The sequence below is a fragment of the Pogona vitticeps genome, chromosome 5 (genome assembly GCF_051106095.1).
Source record: "Pogona vitticeps strain Pit_001003342236 chromosome 5, PviZW2.1, whole genome shotgun sequence".
NCBI lineage: Eukaryota > Metazoa > Chordata > Lepidosauria > Squamata > Agamidae > Pogona > Pogona vitticeps.
In genome coordinates, this window is record NC_135787.1 from 120,635,071 (window position 1) to 120,652,940 (window position 17,870).

Genomic DNA, 17,870 nt, shown 5'->3' on the forward strand with positions numbered 1-17,870 from the left:
ACTGAAGCCAAAGGTCATAGAACCCAACCTGTTAATTGCAAGTCAGTGGTTTCATTTTGCACGTGACCTCTGAAGTTCCTTTATTCAAAGTCAGCTTTCAAGAATTGTTATGGGGTTTGGGGAGTTGAACTATCCCCCTCGCAGAGTTTTAAATAGTCTAATTTCTGGTATCAGATTTGTACACTTTTTCTTTTGCACAGAAAGTATTTGTCTGCCGTAGAACTCTGGATAGTGAGTGTGACATCAATAGTTTCTATAATAGCAGACATGAGAGTCGGACCAAGACTTCTTGTCCTTGTTGGAAATATTTTTCCCTGTGGACTGTGCCTATGTTTGTATTAAAAGGCCTGATGTTGCTGGTTAGAAGTTGTTAAATATTCTAGTTTTACATTGTGGAAGGAGGACAATTTCTGAGAACCAAAGAAAAACTGCTCAGGACAAAGCCAAAGCTGGAAAGGTGTGGCACTGGAGATGGTCTTCCTGTGAGACAAGGTTGGTGCCTGCTTGAAACTGTACAGGAAGGGTGACAAAAATGGCATATAGAAAACAGACTAATTTATTCATGAGAAACAATCTAGCCGGGGTGGGGGGAGATGTGGCTTTCCAGATGTTTGACAACTGCAACTCGTATCATCCCTAGACCATACAGGCAGTGGTGAGTATTAGAGATGAACACGAACCACCAGTTCGGCATGGTTCATGCCCCAGCTGATCCGTGGTTTAGCGCCTCGCCTCCTCCGGGTGCTTCCTGGAGGGGACAGCGTGCTGAACCATGGATCAGCTGTTCAGCCAGGAAACGAACTGTGTGAGTATTACGGCAGGTGTACTGTGACAATATCTGTAGGGACACATATTCTCCATCCCTAATCTAGCAGGAAGTTTCTCTATGTGACTCTCAGTGAAAACTGTGCAAGAACACAACAGCCATCTTGAAAGCAAGCCATGCATTTCAAGAAAGCTTGAAATGAGGAGTTTCTTGCTTGCTCGTGCTTTCTGTTGATTAGCGGGAGCATATGTGCCAGTTGGATTCTCCAGCTTGGGCACAAAATGTCTTGGACAAGCTTCATCAAGCTCCAGCCCAAAACGGACTCCCTGTGGCAAGCAATCCCCATTCTGGCTTTAACACATGAAGTGGAGTTACAAACCAAATGCATGTAATACACAACGACTATATAAATATTAAAGCTGAAAAACTTAATGCCTTCTGAACACTTCACCGAGCACATGACAGGTCAGGAAAGAAAGGGACTCAAGGACAATAGAATAAAATCGTTAGTTGTATTTCAAATATATCTCATTTCTCTGCTGCCCTTTAAAGAGATTTCTCAAAGATGACAATGAATGACATATTCATTTCCTCTGGCTCCTTGTGAAATCTCATTTTAATAATCATATATGCTGGAAGAATATTTACAGTACTTGAGTGTCTCACTGGAAAAGATTAATCCTTTGCAGCTTTTCCATTTAAAATAGCTCTGACTTCCGAGATATTCTGGTTGCTCTGTCGTTCCTCTGCCAGGAAGCGTAGATTCTCTGGTGGTCCTCTGTCAGTATTATAAGGACACTCCTTGTAATAAGATAGAAAGACCCTGAAGCAATTGTCAAGAGCTTCCAAGTGGACTTGAAATTGAATTTGGTAAGAGTTAGAAGCTATTCTTGTTTTTGCATTCTTTTCAGTCTCATGCTGTGAAAAATATAAGAAAAGTTATCCAAAGACTGCATTCTTTCATGCACTTGCTACTGTTCTGACGCCGTGACAAGGCCCTCTGCCTCCCCGCATCGAAATAAATGTCAAGTTGATTAGCACCACAGAAATAAATAGGGTGGTGATTTTTTTTTTGCTGATATGTAAAGATGGAGGTAGTAAATAACCCAACCCAAACTTATTAAATGTATAGACCACCTGCCTCCCCTTCTCTTGTATCATACTTAAGCTGAATGCTTGTTGATTTATATAAGATAAATGTTAATGAGGATTGTCTATCACTTTTGAGAAATCCTGGAGAATGGATCAGGTATCACAGGACTGGAGACATGCCAGTGGTCAGCCTAACTTAGAAAACAAGGAACATGGGGTAACCATCTGTAGAAACCTCTGGACTATCTAGCCCAGTATCATTGGCACAGACCAACAAGCAGCTCTTCTGGGCCTCAATCAAGAATGTTCTGCAGCCGTATCTGGGCATGGCAGGGACTGGACCTGGAGTCTTCTCTATGCAAAGCATGTGTTCTACCATTGAAACACAGGCTGAAATCCTGATGCGTAAAGCAGTGAAGTTACAGCTAGAGTAGCCCCATTTGAAACAATGTACAGAGGAAAAGACTCACCAAATCCCCACACATTCAATGGGACTTCTCTAGGGACTTATTATATAAACTAAGCTACAGGATTTCAGACATAGTCTCTCCCTAAGACCTTGCTCAAGATACCTGAGCAAAGCAAAGTTGCTTCCAGATACGGCTCCTACTGCTAACACTCAAAAGTTATTATGGAATTCTTCTATCTCTTGCCTTTTTTGCTGATAAGAAAAAAGACAGAAGGTCTAGTGAGAAAATACAAGAAAATTTATTTATTGTACTTTATTAAATTCTTTACCACTAAAGGAAAAGTATGTCATCTGTACAAAAATTCTAAAAGACGCTGTTCTATAAATAAGGCAATGCAATTGCACAATAAAAGCATCCTCTGGAAGCTCCCTGTAAAGGAGTTAGCCGACAAGCACCTTGATTTCCATGCAATGATGAGTAGATGGAATTCCCTGCCTCACGAGGCTAGGTTGGCCCACTCTTTAGAGTCCTTTCACCAACAGGTAAAAACCTTCCTTTTGAAGTTACCATAGCTTTTAACTTGTAGGACTTCTAGTGCTGAACTTTCAAAAGGAGAAAGAGAAATCAGAATGGGCTCAGAGGAGAGCAATAAGGAAAGTCAGAGGTATGGAAAATAAATGCTGTTAGAAAAAGATGGAAGAATTGGACATGTTGAGTCCGGAGAAGCAATGTCTGTTGTGAAGCTGAGATGAAGAGAGAGGACACATATGATTTGAAGGCCTATTATGGAAAAGGGAGTAAGGACTTATTCTCTACCACTGAAGAGGGCATGATGAGACATAAGCATCTTAGATTTATAGGAGAGTAGACTTGGTTGAACAGTTCAGTATTGGCATATCTTGGGGCCAATTCTCAAGATGTCACATTTGAACCAGAAATCGAGAATCGGATGCTGCCAACCCATCAAAGCCTAGGGGTTTGGCTAGATGGTCTCATGGTTTCAAAAGTACCCTGACTTTTAAAATATTATCTTGCATGTCATAGAACTGTTGCTGCTACTCAAATTCACATATTGGCCTTTACGTTCATTACTGAGTCACTACATTGTTTCTCTCTCACACAAATATTACATTTTGCAAGGACTGCTGATGGCCCTACTGTTGTGACATCACAAGGATCTGCATGTAGATTTGAGACACTGGTCTTGAATTCTCAGGGAATGGGATGCTGTTGGCCAGGCAACTCTAAGATCAGGGGAAATGCCTTAACAGCAAGAGCAGTTGGACAATGGAACTACGTGTGCTGGGGATAATGATGTTTCCTTTTGCTAGAAATTTCCAAGCAGGGGCTGATAACTCTTTGTTGGTGATAGTTTATAGTGTAGCCACCCACAACAGCAATGCCTGGGAAAAGTGGGTGGTCTGGGTAGAATTTCTTAAGGAGAGATGTTTTGACAGATAATGAAATCCCAAGCTGTTAAGGACCTTATAGGTTAATATTAGTACTGTACTTTGAATTTGGCACTGAAGGAGACAGGATGCCAATGCAAGCGCACCAGAATAAGGGAGATAAAATCGTATTTCAAGGTTCCTGAACCAACCAGACTCTCACATTTTGCACTTGCTGTAGCTTCCATATCATCTTTAAAGATAGCCCCATCTAGAAAGAGTTGCAGTTTTTGTAGCTTTGCATGCTGCCTTTAATAGTTTGGTTGAGAAGGTACCTTTCTGGGCTGGGGTGACTATCAATGTATCCAGTAATAACCAATTATTTCACTGCCTCTGAATTCAAAGAGAGTTCCACCTATTTGCTCCGTGTTTTTCCCACCTCTCTTACGTTTGTTGAAGTCTGCCGTTGAAGGCAGTCATGTTTATCAATTGACTGTTTGATCTATTCAAGTGTAAGTAAATGAAAACTTTTTATTACAGTACTGTATTTCTCTTGCAAATGTCTCTAAGTGAGTTACTGAGTTGGTAAGAGGCAGTTAATGAGAAAAGGTGGTGCACAAGTCTGGGGGACTTGAAGCTATTATTCTGTGTGAATCCCTGCTGTTAGAGGAAGTTAACCAAAAAATCCAAAAAAGAGAATCTTGCAGTAGTCCATCCTCTGAAGCATGAAACAGATTTCCTGTCCAAATTGGTCCAGAGACTGGACTTCTCTGTTATCTCCTTCCTTCTTTTCTTCCTCCTGCCTTCTTGATATGGCTCCTATACACTTTAAGAAAAAAGGCTGTGGCATAGAATTAATCCTCATTGGAACACTTACAGCCTATTTCAGGTTACTGCTCAAAATGATGTGTCATTATGTTGGTTGATCCATTACAATATTAAAGCTGCAAAAAACAAACTCCTGTGAAAAACAACATTGCAATGAGTGTAAACGTAACAATCCTGCACATTTGAGTGACAGACTTTACTTTTTAAAAAATCACCCATACTGGTTACTCATCTGGGGAGAACAACAGCATTAACAGACATTTGCCTGGAGGGCGCTGTTTGTTTATCGGCTCTATCCATCTAAAGGCCTGCTGCCTCCACTTTTGAAGGAAACAAAATAAAATACTGCACTATGTTCATCAGTAAGGCAGACATGAGAGCAGCGTAACTTTCCCTCCTGCTCTGTGATATGCATCCTCTCGCCCATTCAGAAGCAGCAGCACTGTGTAGCATATTGCAAAAAAACCAAAAAAACCCAAAACACCCTTAGCATCGAATGTGTGCTGTATGAGAGTCCTGCTACAGGATACAGCCACCCTAATTTAATGAAACTTCCAAAGCACACAGAAGAAAAACTAAAAATTTCTTTAGCATTCACACGCAGAACACACGGATGGCATTATATTTCAACAGCCCATCATGGCTTGGCTCGTGACTCAGTGGTAGGTTTAGGGTTATTGCTTGAGTCTTATAGTGGCCTGGTTATTTTAGATTTGTGCCAAAGAGATTCATTATTTTTGCCCTTCTTTTGCTTCCTCGCCAGTAAGGTATCCCTTCCCTCCTCAGAACATTAATATAAAATAGAGTTTCTTTACTTCTGAGAGCTGAACTACACACTGGCCAAAATCCTGTTGCACAACGCCACGTGTGTAACTCAAGGTTGTTGTGCCTGTGGTAGCCAGCTTCTCTAGCACTGAGGCGGAAGTGCTGTCCCTCAGGCATTTCCCCCAGCACCTTGTGCAATCGGTCATGCCAGGGATGTGCAACCCGCTGAGCAATTGCAGAACACAATTCCTTGCTGCCATCTGGAACATCTGGAACATGAAGAGGGTTTTGCCCATTACATATAGATGGACATAATGGTAGTGTAAGGAACCATTTTCTGTTTAAAAAGGAACTTGGAGGAACAATTGAGAATGAAGAAATGGGGAGAGTAAGGATGAGGCCAGGAGGAAGAGGGCACAACCTCCACGCACCCCGCCCCATTTTGACAATGCCTTCCACAGGTAGCTTATCTCCTGGCAGGCTTTCAAATGCGTGGAAAGGAAAGAGATAAATGCAGGAAATGGAGTACAGTATCAGTAGGAAAACAGAGAAGAAGCAGAGAGTCCCAGGTAAAGCCTAGGGATGAGAGGGCTGTTGTAGGGGGCATAGCACATAAGGAGATTTCTGGAGTTCAAGAGCCAGGGAACCAAAATGGTAGGCTGCACCTGGAGGGAGCCACATTTCATCCATTAACTAGAATTCTACCAGGCAGATTTTGACTTGCAGCCTTTAAGAAACATTTGTTTATTATTGGACTTTAAATACAGTAAATTGCAAAAGTTCAGAAGTCCAGAAAAAAAAGCCAAAGCCAATTTTGTACTCACCTCAAACAAACGGAGGTCAAGGGAAAACTGAAGCATGTATTTCTTACATGGAAGTCCACAATGCTGTACTCTTCTTCTTGGAAAAAAGTCTGCCAATGGTCCATATTACGTTAGCCTCTACAAACAGAGCCAGTGTGGCATACCTGATAGAGAGACTAGGACTCGGGAAACCTGGGTTCAAATGCCCACTGGGCCATGGAACCTTACTGGAGTGTGGCAATGATAAAACTAGCCTTTAAATATCTCCCATGCCCTGAAAATCCTATTAGGGTTTCGATAAGCTGGAAGTGACTTGACAGCATGTTGCACATCATGACTCATGAGCAAGGTATCTTATTAAAGGATCCAGATGGTAAAACCATACCGTTTACCCATGCCACAGAACATAAAGTGACAGCCTCCTTTCACTGATAATACCACAAATCAAAACATACTGTATTTCATCAAAACAGAGCACACCAAATGAATATTTTATGTATTATTCTTTGCCTGTCATAGTTTACTGTCAAATGCAGTTCAAATTTTTGTGGCAAGTGACGCCTCTGGATTTAATTTCAATTTATCTAGTAAGACTATGTAATGATCTGCTCATGACCTTGCCACTCACTCCCACTTAGGTTCCTGCTTCAGTTACTGAAGGCGGCTCATATTTCATTAAACCTCTTGTATAACCTCTGCAAATCTGCAAATATGAAAGGTCAGTAAACATTACAGTGAGCTTACAGAGCCAGAATGTTAACTGAATATTGTGCTTGAAGGGCAAACGAATAAGCCCTTAGACTTAACTTGAGTCAGGTAAAATTCTCATAAATTCTGCCAGTCTATCTTAGAGGCAGGCTCAGAGAACCCCCTCACTCTTTTGCATTTCTCATAAGGCCCTCGTGTACCAATATTCTGGGGAAACTGTATGAACTCTTATCCATTAGGATTTTGTTAAAAACTGCTTTGTATGAGTTCTAGAAGTACTTTCTGATCCCACGAGAATTTCAATCTATTGAGGGTTAGCAGTTGGGTGAGAGTTATGGCTCATTGTAAATCCCAGTGCCTCCTCTGAATTGGGCCAACCTACTAAGAGTATGTCATTTCTGCTTCTCAGCATCAAACTTCCTGGAAAAGAACATGGGCTATTTGTGTCCTAACATGTTGCATGAGTGGATCACAAAAGTATCCCAATGGCGAAATGCAATAAAATCATTGATACTTTTTAAAAAATCCCAGCTGTAGAAAATAATACTAAAAAGCGATACAATGTGGTGTAGTAGAGCATTGGGTTAGGCCTCAGGAGACCAGGAGTCACATTTCTTCCCAGTGATGAAACTCACTGGTGTTCCAATCTCTGCTCCGAACTGGACCCTCTCAGCCTGACCTATCTCATAGGATTGTTGTGAAGAGAAAACATAGAGAGGAGGAAAGCTATGCATAGACATATGCCACTTTCAGCTTATTAGTAAAAGGTGCTCCTTCATGGATTGCTGCCTTGTCGTGGCGAAGGGGCTTGAGTAACTCAGAGAAGCTATGGGCTATGCCGTGCAGGGACACCCAAGACGGACAGGACATAGTGGAGAGTTCCGACTAAACGCAATCCACCTGGAGTAGGAAATGGCAAGCCACTCCAGTATCTTTGCCAAGAACGCCCCATGATCAGAAACAAAAGGCTAAAAGATATGACGCTGGAAGATGGGCCCCTCAGGTCGGAAGGCGTCCAACATGCTACTGAGGAAGAGCGGAGGACAAGTACAAGTAGCTCCAGAGCTAATGAAGTGGTTGGGCCAAAGCCGAAAGGACGCTCAGCTGTGGACGTGCCTGGAAGTGAAAGGAAAATCCAATGCTGCAAAGAAGAATACTGCATAGGAACCTGGAATGTAAGTTCTATGAACGTTGGGAAGCTGGAGGTGGTCAAACAGGAGATGGCAAGAATAAACATCGACATCCTGGGCATCAGTGAACTAAAATGGACAGGAATGGGCGAATTCAGCTCAGATGATTATCATATCTACTATTGTGGGCAAGAATCCCGTAGAAGGAATGGAGTAGCCCTCATAGTCAACAAAAGAGTGGGAAAAGCTGTAATGGGATACAATCTCAAAAATGATAGAATGATGTCAATACGAATCCAAGGCAGACCATTCAACATCACAATAATCCAAGTTTATGCACCAACCAGCATTGCTGAGGAGACTGAAATTGAACAATTCTATGAAGATTTACAACACCTTCTAGAACTGACACCAAAGAAAGATGTTCTTCTCATTCTAGGGGACTGGAATGCTAAAGTAGGGAGCCAAGAGATAAAAGGAACAACAGGGAAGTTTGGCCTTGGAGTTCAGAATGAAGCAGGACAAAGGCTAATAGAGTTTTGTCAAGAGAATAAGCTGGTCATCACAAACACTCTTTTCCAACAACACAAGAGGCGACTCTATACATGGAAATCACCAGATGGGCAATATCGAAATCAGATTGATTATATTCTCTGCAGCCAAAGATGGAGAAGCTCTATACAGTCAGCAAAAACAAGACCTGGAGCTGACTGCGGTTCTGATCATCAGCTTCTCATAGCAAAATTCAAGCTTAGACTGAAGAGATTAGGAAAAACCACTGGGCCACTCAGGTATAATCTAAACCAAATCCCTTATGAATACACAGTGGAAGTAAAGAACAGATTTAAGGAACTAGATTTGGTGGACAGAGTGCCTGAAGAACTTTGGATAGAGGCTCGTAACATTGTCCAGGAGGCAGCAACGAAAACCATCCCAAAGAAAAGGAAATGCAAGAAAGCAAAGTGGCTGTCCAACGAGGCCTTAGAAATAGCAGAGAGGAGAAGGGAAGCAAAATGCAAGGGAGATAGGGAAAGTTACAGAAACTTGAATGCAGACTTCCAAAGAATAGCAAGGAGAGACAAGAGGGCCTTCTTAAATGAACAATGCAAAGAAATAGAGGAAGATAACAGAAAAGGAAAGACCAGAGATCTGTTCAGGAAAATTGGACATATTAGAGGAACATTTTGCGCAAAGATGAACATGATAAAAGACAAAAATGGGAAGGACCTAACAGAAGCAGAAGACGTCAAGACGAGGTGGCAAGAATACACAGAGGAATTATATCAGAAAGATTTGGATATCCCGGACAACCCAGACAATGTAGTTGCTGACCTTGAGCCAGACATCCTGGAGAGCGAAGTCAAGTGGGCCTTAGAAAGCCTGGCTAACAACAAGGCCAGTGGAGGTGATGGCATTCCAGTTGAACTATTTAAAATCTTGAAAGATGATGCTGTTAAGGTGCTACATTCAATATGCCAGCAAGTTTGGAAAACTCAACAGTGGCCAGAGGATTGGAAAAGATCAGTCTACATCCCAATCCCAAAGAAAGGCAGTGCCAAAGAATGCTCCAACTACCGTACAATTGCACTCATTTCGCACGCTAGCAAGGTTATGCTCAAAATCCTCCAAGGTAGGCTTCAGCAGTATGTGGACCGAGAACTCCCAGAAGTACAAGCTGGATTCCGAAGAGGCAGAGGAACTCGAGACCAAATTGCTAACTTGCGCTGGATTATGGAGAAAGCCAGAGATTTCCAGAAAAATATCTACTTCTGCTTCATTGACTATGCGAAAGCCTTTGACTGTGTGGACCACAGCAAACTATGGCAAGTTCTTAAAGAAATGGGAGTGCCTCACCACTTTATCTGTCTCCTGAGAAACCTATATGTGGGACAGGAAGCAACAGTTAGAACTGGTCATGGAACAACTGAGTGGTTCAAAATTGGGAAAGGAGTACGACAAGGCTGTATATTGTCCCCCAGCTTATTTAATTTATATGCAGAATACATCATGCGGAAGGCTGGACTGGAAGAAACCCAAGCCGGAATTAAGATTGCCGGAAGAAATATCAACAACCTCCGATATGCAGATGATACCACTCTGATGGCAGAAAGTGAGGAGGAATTAAAGAACCTTGTAATGAGAGTGAAAGAGGAGAGTGCAAAAAACGGTCTGAAACTCAACATCAAAAAAACTAAGATCATGGCCACTGGCCCCATCACCTCCTGGGAAATAGAAGGGGAAGATATGGAGGCAGTGTCAAATTTTATCTTCCTGGGCTCCATGATCACTGCAGATGGAGACAGCAGCCCTGAAATTAAAAGGCGCCTTCTTCTTGGGAGGAAAGCGATGACAAATCTTGACAGCATCTTGAAAAGCAGAGACATCACCTTGCCAACAAAAGTCAGAATAGTCAAAGCTATGGTTTTTCCTGTCGTGATGTATGGAAGTGAGAGCTGGACCATAAAGAAAGCAGACCGCCGAAGAATTGATGCCTTTGAATTGTGGTGCTGGAGGAGGCTCTTGAGAATCCCCTGGACTGCAAGGAGAACAAACCTATCAGTTCTAAAGGAAATCAACCCTGAATGCTCACTTGAAGGACAGATCCTGAAGCTGAGGCTCCAGTACTTTGGCCATCTCATGAGAAGAAAAGAGTCCTTGGAAAAAACCTTGATGCTAGGAAGGTGTGATGGCAAGAGGAGAAGGGGACGACCGAGGATGAGATGGCTGGACAGTGTCTGCGAAGCAACCAACATGAACCTGACCCAACTCCGGGAGGCAGTAGAAGACAGGAGGGCCTGGCGTGTTCTGGTCCATGGGGTCACGAAGAGTCGGACACGACTAAACGACTAAACACACAAACACACAGTAAAAGGTGGGATATAAATGTGGCACATAATTAAAAAAACTGTACATGATCAGTGGCTAAAACTTGGGGACATTGTTCACAGCTCTTCATAGAATATCCTACATCAGTGGTTCCCAACCTTGGGTAACTCAGGTGTTCTTGGACTGTAATTCCCAGAAGCCTTCACCACCAACTGTGCCAGCTGAGGTTTCTGGGAGTTGCAGTCCAAAAACATTTCGGTTACCCAAGGTTGGGAACCACTGCCCTACATTGTAGATGTTATTCTGTGTGATGTTTACAACAAAATGTGACTTTTGGGCGTTAAGAGTATTGCACTGTTCTGGTGCGTAAGAGTAATTATACTTTTAGATTGCCTAATAATTAAAGTTTTCTGGACTTTACAACTTTACATGAAAAGTTGAGGGCTTCTTAGCATACTGTAAATATAAGCAAGTTTTCACAATAGTCAAAAGGTTTTGATTAAAACTCTGCTTCAGCACAACTCTTTCTTGACAGTACTCTTTGCTTCTACATGTTGAAGATGTCTTATTACCAAAAATCCTATTTTGTTTTTATATCTGCATAATGCAACTGGTGTGAAGCTTGGTAGCAACTGCCACAGATTTAGAAATTAGCATAGGCATTTACTGTTGTGCATCAATTTATGTGACTCAGAGCACAACAGCAAATGCCTATGCTAACTTTTTAACTTGTGTCAACTCGCCACAAACATTTACACCAACTGCGTCTGCCAGCAGACATAACTAATAAGATTTTGGCCAACAACTGTGAATGAACTAATTAGTATTAACTAATTGTCTCATGCCAGCATATTTTTGCAATCAACATTCTGAAAGTTTGTTAGCTTGGACAGAGTTCCTACTACAGTCCTCTGAAGATGCCGGCCACAGAGACTGGTGAAACGTCAGGAAGAACAACCTTCAGAACACGGCCAAAGAGCCCAAAAAACCCACAACAACCATTAGATCCCGGCCGTGAAAGCCTTCGCGAATACTTTGTTAGCAATGTTAACAATGCAACTGTCATATTCTGGGCCTCATCTCACTCTACGATCATGTACACTTTGTCTATAAACCTGTTCCTTAAATATAGTACTTTCTGTGTTGATTGTAGGTTCACACAAAAATTGATCTATGTCTTAAAGGTGCACCAAGACATTGTTGGTGCACCTTTTTGATACATAAAAACAGAAGGTATAGAATAATACGAGGGGGTGCTGATAAGTATAGAGCCTTTCCCAAAAAAATTGAGCTAGGAAGCTACAAATTGCAGGGTGTATTGGCCAATTTGTCTATATTCAATGGTGCAAAAATCAACTACCTATGATTTTAACTTAACTTTCATTTTCCGGTCCAAAGTGAACATGGCGGCACCTCCAGAAAAGTTCAATTTGGAAGAGCATAGAACCATAACCAAGTTCCTGTTTCTCCAAGGGAAAGGTGCAAAGCAGTTCCATGATGAAATGTCATGAACTATGGGTGACAGTGGCCCTTCATGTGCAACAGTTAAACGTTCGGTTGTCAATTTTTAAACTGGCCATTTCGGTGTTGAAAGTGAGAAACCCAGTGGAAGGCCTGTTTTTGTCTCTGTGCCTGCAAATGCGAAAGCCATCCATGACATGATCAAGGAGGAGCGCCAAATATCAGACAAAAGTATTGCTATATATCTGAGAATATCACGTGAGAGAGTTGGTGCCATTATCCACGACGACTTTGAAATGAGAAAGCTGGCAGCAAAGTGGATCTCCAAACTTTTGAAAACTGAACAAAAGAGGAAACACGTGGAATCATTGGTGGCTGTTTTGGAACATTTTGCAAGAAATGAGTCAGATTTCCTGGGCAAACTGGTAACTGGTGATGAGACATGGATCTACTGTTATGATAATGAGACAAAGGAACAGTCTAAGGAATGGAGGCACAGTGGTTCCCCCAGGCCAAATAAGTTCTGAGTGCAAAGGTTGGTGCAGAAGCAAATGGCAACGGTTTTTTGGGATAAGAAGGGAGTTCTGCTGGTGGGCTACCTCCAACAGGTAGTTGTAGGGTGTATTGTGCTTTATTGACGAAGTTGAGGCAAAACATCAAGGAAAAACGTCAAGAAAAGCTCTCCAAAGCTGTCATCCTGTTGCATGACAACGCCCCATCACACACTGCAGGTGAAGCAATGGCAAAACTGATGTCCCTAGGCTTTCAAGTGATGCCCCATCCACCCTATTCTCCCGACCTGGCTCCTTCTGACTATTATCTGTTCCCCAAATTCAAAAAACACCTAAAGGGACAACGATTTGGGAGTGTTGTTGAGGCAACTAATGCCACAAATGAGTGGTTACACCAGCAGTTCGAAGAATTTTATTTGCAGGGACTTAAGAAGCTGCAGGACAGATGTCGCAAGTGCATTGACTTCCTGGGGGAATATGTAGAATAGTGTGGCAGTTACAGCTTCCTAGCTCAATTTTTTATGGGAAAGGCTCAACACTTATCAGCAACCCTTCATATAGAGTAAATCTAGCAGGAAGGAATAAAAAATGCAGTTGTACACTATAAAACTACTGTACAACCACTTGAAAAAAGTGAAAACTGTAAAGGACCAAAAACAGTACAATCTTTCTTTCTCATGATGAACAAAAAGGGTTTCAGCTGGTGCTAAAAACTCCATAACATTAAACAAAAGGCAAGCTGCTGTGCTCCACAGACAGGGTGTCACCACTGAAAAGGCCTGTTTTCATGCAGACACCCATCCCATCTCATCTACTAAGTCATATAGAGGAGAACCTTTGCTGATGACCTTAGGATCCAGGTAAATAAATATGACGATGAAACTTTTCAGCCAAGACACTCTCAAATTATTTATGGGTTTATAATGGACTGGCTACTGGAAATGGGCTGGTAACCAATACAAACAGCAAAGCACTGGCACAATGATTGTGTCAACCATTCTCAGTTAAAGGGGCCAGCTACTGAGAACGTTGCTGTATTTTCATATATATGCCCCAATAGACTACAGTAATCAAAAGAGGCATGCATACTACTTCTGTCGACTAAGGGTCATAGATTGTACACTGAACTGATACAGGTATTTTGAGCCAGTAAAGCTATCTGTGCTGCTAACAATGGATCCAGAAAGTTAATTTTATTTAAGAGTTTACTGTGTTGTTCACTAAACACTCTCTCAAACTGGAGATTTTGACACAGTTCTTTAACTGCTTTTGTCTTCTGGGCATTTTTTCCCATCATTTGCCTGATCAGCTTCCTTTCCTTGGATCTAAACTCCTCAGAAGCATAGCTCGCTATATTAATAAGGCATCCGGCTGTTTTAACATCTGCTTTGACTCAGTCCCCTGAAGAAACAGCAGAGAATGTGAGGACTAAAATGTTGACAGAGAAAGCTACCCACCTCTTAAAATGGATGGAACCCTAGAAAAGTCTAAGTCCCTGGTCAAGTGAAGGACTGGGTTACTTGGAATAAACTATTGACTGGAGCTGGCAAAACCAAAGTGAACCTTAGAAAATGTGGCTTTTGTACCAAACCAGTTCTTTGCAAGAGCAAAGAACAGGCAACTTCTAACCTATTTTAGTGTACTCTGTGCCCCTCTGCATGAACTGTGGAAGATCTGATGGTAGCTGACATTCTGATGTTCCCTGATGTTGCTTGTTATTGGGCAAAAATTATTTGATATATTTATAAATTGGACTGAAGTGCTTCTAACACAAAGACTCCCCTCCCGTTTTGCAAATGAGTTTGCCATTGCTTTGCGATTAGTTTTCAGAAGGTAAATACAGACAAGTCTCATTTGGATCTGAAAGACCTGTGTGGTTTTGAAGTAAGCCATATGTATTTTTCAAAAGTTATTTTATTTAGAATATGCTAAAGAAAGAGAGTACACAGAAAGAAAAATGTCCATCTTGCCGGAGAAATTCAAATTACCTCCTTTTATGCTGCCACAAACTTAACCAACCCTTGTGGCTTAAACTACTTTGCCCCATAAACGATGTATTTAATTACCTTTTAACATCCTGGAATTGTCGAAACTATTTCCAAAAGCTCAAAAACATATCTCAGAAGCAGGTCAAAAAACATCGTCTAACAGCCAGTTTTAAAACCAACTGAAGAGATCCTTCAGCACAAGAGTTTTCAGTAGCCTTCTAAACAGAGGAGATGGGAGTCAGACCAGTTTATCTTAGAGAAGAGCAGGCAAGGGCTGGAAGTCTAAAACATTAATGCACGCTGCTGGTGCTCGGGTGCAAAAGAGCAGGAACGTGTTCCACACTCTCCTGTAGGTTTTAAAGCCCAGAGTATGTCACAGCCTTGTGTAAGGCAACACCACCTCCAAAGTGACTGGCCCTCCAGAAAGGCAGGGATGAGGAAGTTTGCGGAGAGCCAATAAACGTCAGGAAACAACTCTCCCTCTTCCCCTGTCCTATATTGGTCGGAATTCTAGCTGCCTTCGAAGAAGATTCGCTGATCTTGATTGGGCGATTTGAGCACACGGCACTGTACTCTTACTTGTGATTGGGCGTAGGAGGCTTTTGGCCTCTCGTAGCCAATGGGGAGAGGGATTGTTGCGAGGTGGCAAGATGGCAGCGTGCTGCTCTGTCACAGGAGGAAAAGGAATAGGGGTAGAGTAAATCCCGAAGAGTTTATCCTCGAAGGCGGGGTGGCCGGCCGCTGTATGGTCGGGGCACGGCCTGGCTTCGTCCGAGTTGCTGTCGTGCCCGGCCTTGGGATAGAAAAGCGATGAGGTGATGGGAATATGGCGAGCGACGGGGGTAGGAAGCAGTTCTGGAAGCGGAACGTCTCCCGAGTGCCGGGCAGGTAAGAGGCAGCAGAGGTTTTGTGAGGGGTGGTTAAGGAGGCTGTCAAGGCAGGACGGGTCAGCCTGGCTTTCGTAAAGGCTGAAATCCTCGCCCGCTTATTTTGGGCCAAGCGGGCGCTACGTAAACACACATCCTGATGGCATTTTGTGCGGAGTGGCGTCTTTGAAACCGGGCAGGACGACGGGGTTTCCAAGAGTGGTGGCTGTTGGTGGCAATAATTATGGCTTATAGTATCGTCCTGTTGCAGCATGTTCCAAATACTTCGCATACTTACCGGTGCTTTGCAAGCTTTACAGCAACACTACAGATTACGCCAGTATTATTCTCTCTGCCCCATTTTGCAACGAGGAGCTTTGTGGAAAGCGTAGCTTGCCTGTGGCTTGTGTAGCAAGTTCATAGCACAGATGAGTTTTCTGGCTCTTAACCTCAGTTTTTAAAGTGTTGTTTTGTGACAGCTAAGTAATGAAACTCACTCAGAGACAGCGTTATTTGTGGAAATCAAGTGCCAAGGTTTTGTTTCTTGGCAGCATTTGTTTGGCTACTGTTAGGGGAACATGCTGACCTTACATGGCTTATTGGTGTACTCTGCTGTTATGTTCTTAAATAGAATAGGTCTGGATAAAGTCTGGAGCAAGAAAAGTAGAATGCAGTATGTGATTAAAAATATATTTCACTTGTAGGATGACTCTGGCTGGATAGTTTAGTGAGTTAAAGTATCAAGCTGTGGACTGGGAGGCAGCCTGTGTGACCTCAGAGAAGCTGCACAGTCCCATAACACCACCAGAAAAAAGAACTGGTAAACTGCTTTTGAGTGCTTTATAACTAGGAAACGCTGGCAAGTGTTATGAGAAGTAGTAATTAACTAGATTATAGATAATTAGTATTACTGAAGGATGATATTCTTAATGTTCTTTCTTTACTGTGCACAGTGTGCTCACTTTTGCCGACATAATTCTTGACTTGTAGGACTGACTGCTTAGAACTCTGTTCCAATAGGACTCCTGAGTAAAAACATCTTTATAAATAAAAACAAATGCTGCTTTCCCCATCAGTGCATCTTCATGCTACCAGAAAGGAAACCACTTCTTTTTCTTCCTCATTTTCTTTTGTCTTGATTGTGTGTCTTTCATAAGTGCATAGGCTCTGTTGTGGAGAAAAAATGTGACAATTCAAGGAGAAAATAATATTTTTTATGAAGAAAGCATGTTCAGGTAAATGTATGGGTTTTATTATTAGTGGAGAATATTTTGTCAGTATAGATCAGGGGTCTCCAAACTACGGTCTGTGGGCCACATCTGGCTCACCTTGCCTTTTTATCCAGGTCAGCGAATGTGGCAGGCTCAGGTCTGTGGTCCGTTCCCTTCAGCCTGTGTGTGGGTGCATGTGTGTGTTCCTTCAGCCATCAAAAATGCGAAACATACATGATGTGGCCCTCATGCTGAAAATTTTGGAGTCCCGTGATATAGATTATTGGCTTTTTGATGTGTACCAAGTAAGGATTCTGAAGACTTCTTAGATATTTGATAGAATATAATTTTACTATACAGAGCCTTTTCCATTACATTACTGTTCTCCAAAATAAAAGATGATGAAAAAGTTAACAGTTATGTTGGAAATGCATACAAGAAATAATAATGATGTGTGTGGTTGGGTGAGAGAATGTGGAGAGCCAAGTTTCATTATAGTTTTTGGATCTGTTGCTTTTAGGAAGTTTTAGATAGTACAACCTGATTAAAATCAGGGTGTGGAGAGAGATGACAGGAGGTCATGCTTGGAGATTTAATTAAAGTTCCCTTACTATGACCAGGCCAAGTGAAGAACATTACTTTATTACTTCTCAAGTGTCTACTAGGTCCACCAAAAATAATACTCTTAAAAGGTAGTGGGGAAAAATAGCCACTTGATAACTAGCATAAGGAAATGCATCCATCAGCAAGTGGTTAATCTGCTTGCTGACAGATGCATTCCAATTCTGAACCCATGAATTTGTCAGTCTGGCCTAAAGTCCTATTTAATAGACGGTACAGTGAAGGAAGTAATGTCCTTCACTTGTCTCTGGCCACAGGACACAGCTGTTGCTCCATGAGAACTTTAAAAAAGGGCCCCCAAAGTGTTCCAAATGCATAATTTCAAAATTTAGGTTAGTAAATGAATTGTCTCAAAGTGTGATAGTAAAATTAACAAGGTAACCTTAGATAAATTTAGAGGTTATGACCAACTACCAATCTTCATTCATTTACAGTGGGAATATAACCTTCAAATATGAAAATACAGTGGTGCCTCGCTTAATGGGCGCCCCGTTT

The 17,870-nt window shown here is 42.1% G+C and overlaps 1 protein-coding gene across 2 annotated transcripts in view; it reads left to right on the plus strand.

The window, feature by feature from the left end:
* Positions 1–15,296: 15,296 nt before the first annotated feature.
* TBC1D22A (TBC1 domain family member 22A) overlaps positions 15,297–17,870 on the plus strand; it is a 190,577-nt gene continuing 188,003 nt past the window's right edge. Inside the window, exon 1 of one of the 2 annotated variants that reach the window (XM_020796989.3) lies at positions 15,297–15,565. In XM_020796989.3, coding sequence (XP_020652648.3) covers positions 15,504–15,565 — 62 coding nt within the window. In that variant the 5' untranslated portion in view covers positions 15,297–15,503. The remainder of the gene's footprint in view (positions 15,566–17,870) is intronic. The other variant, XM_078394394.1, reaches the window with a different exon arrangement.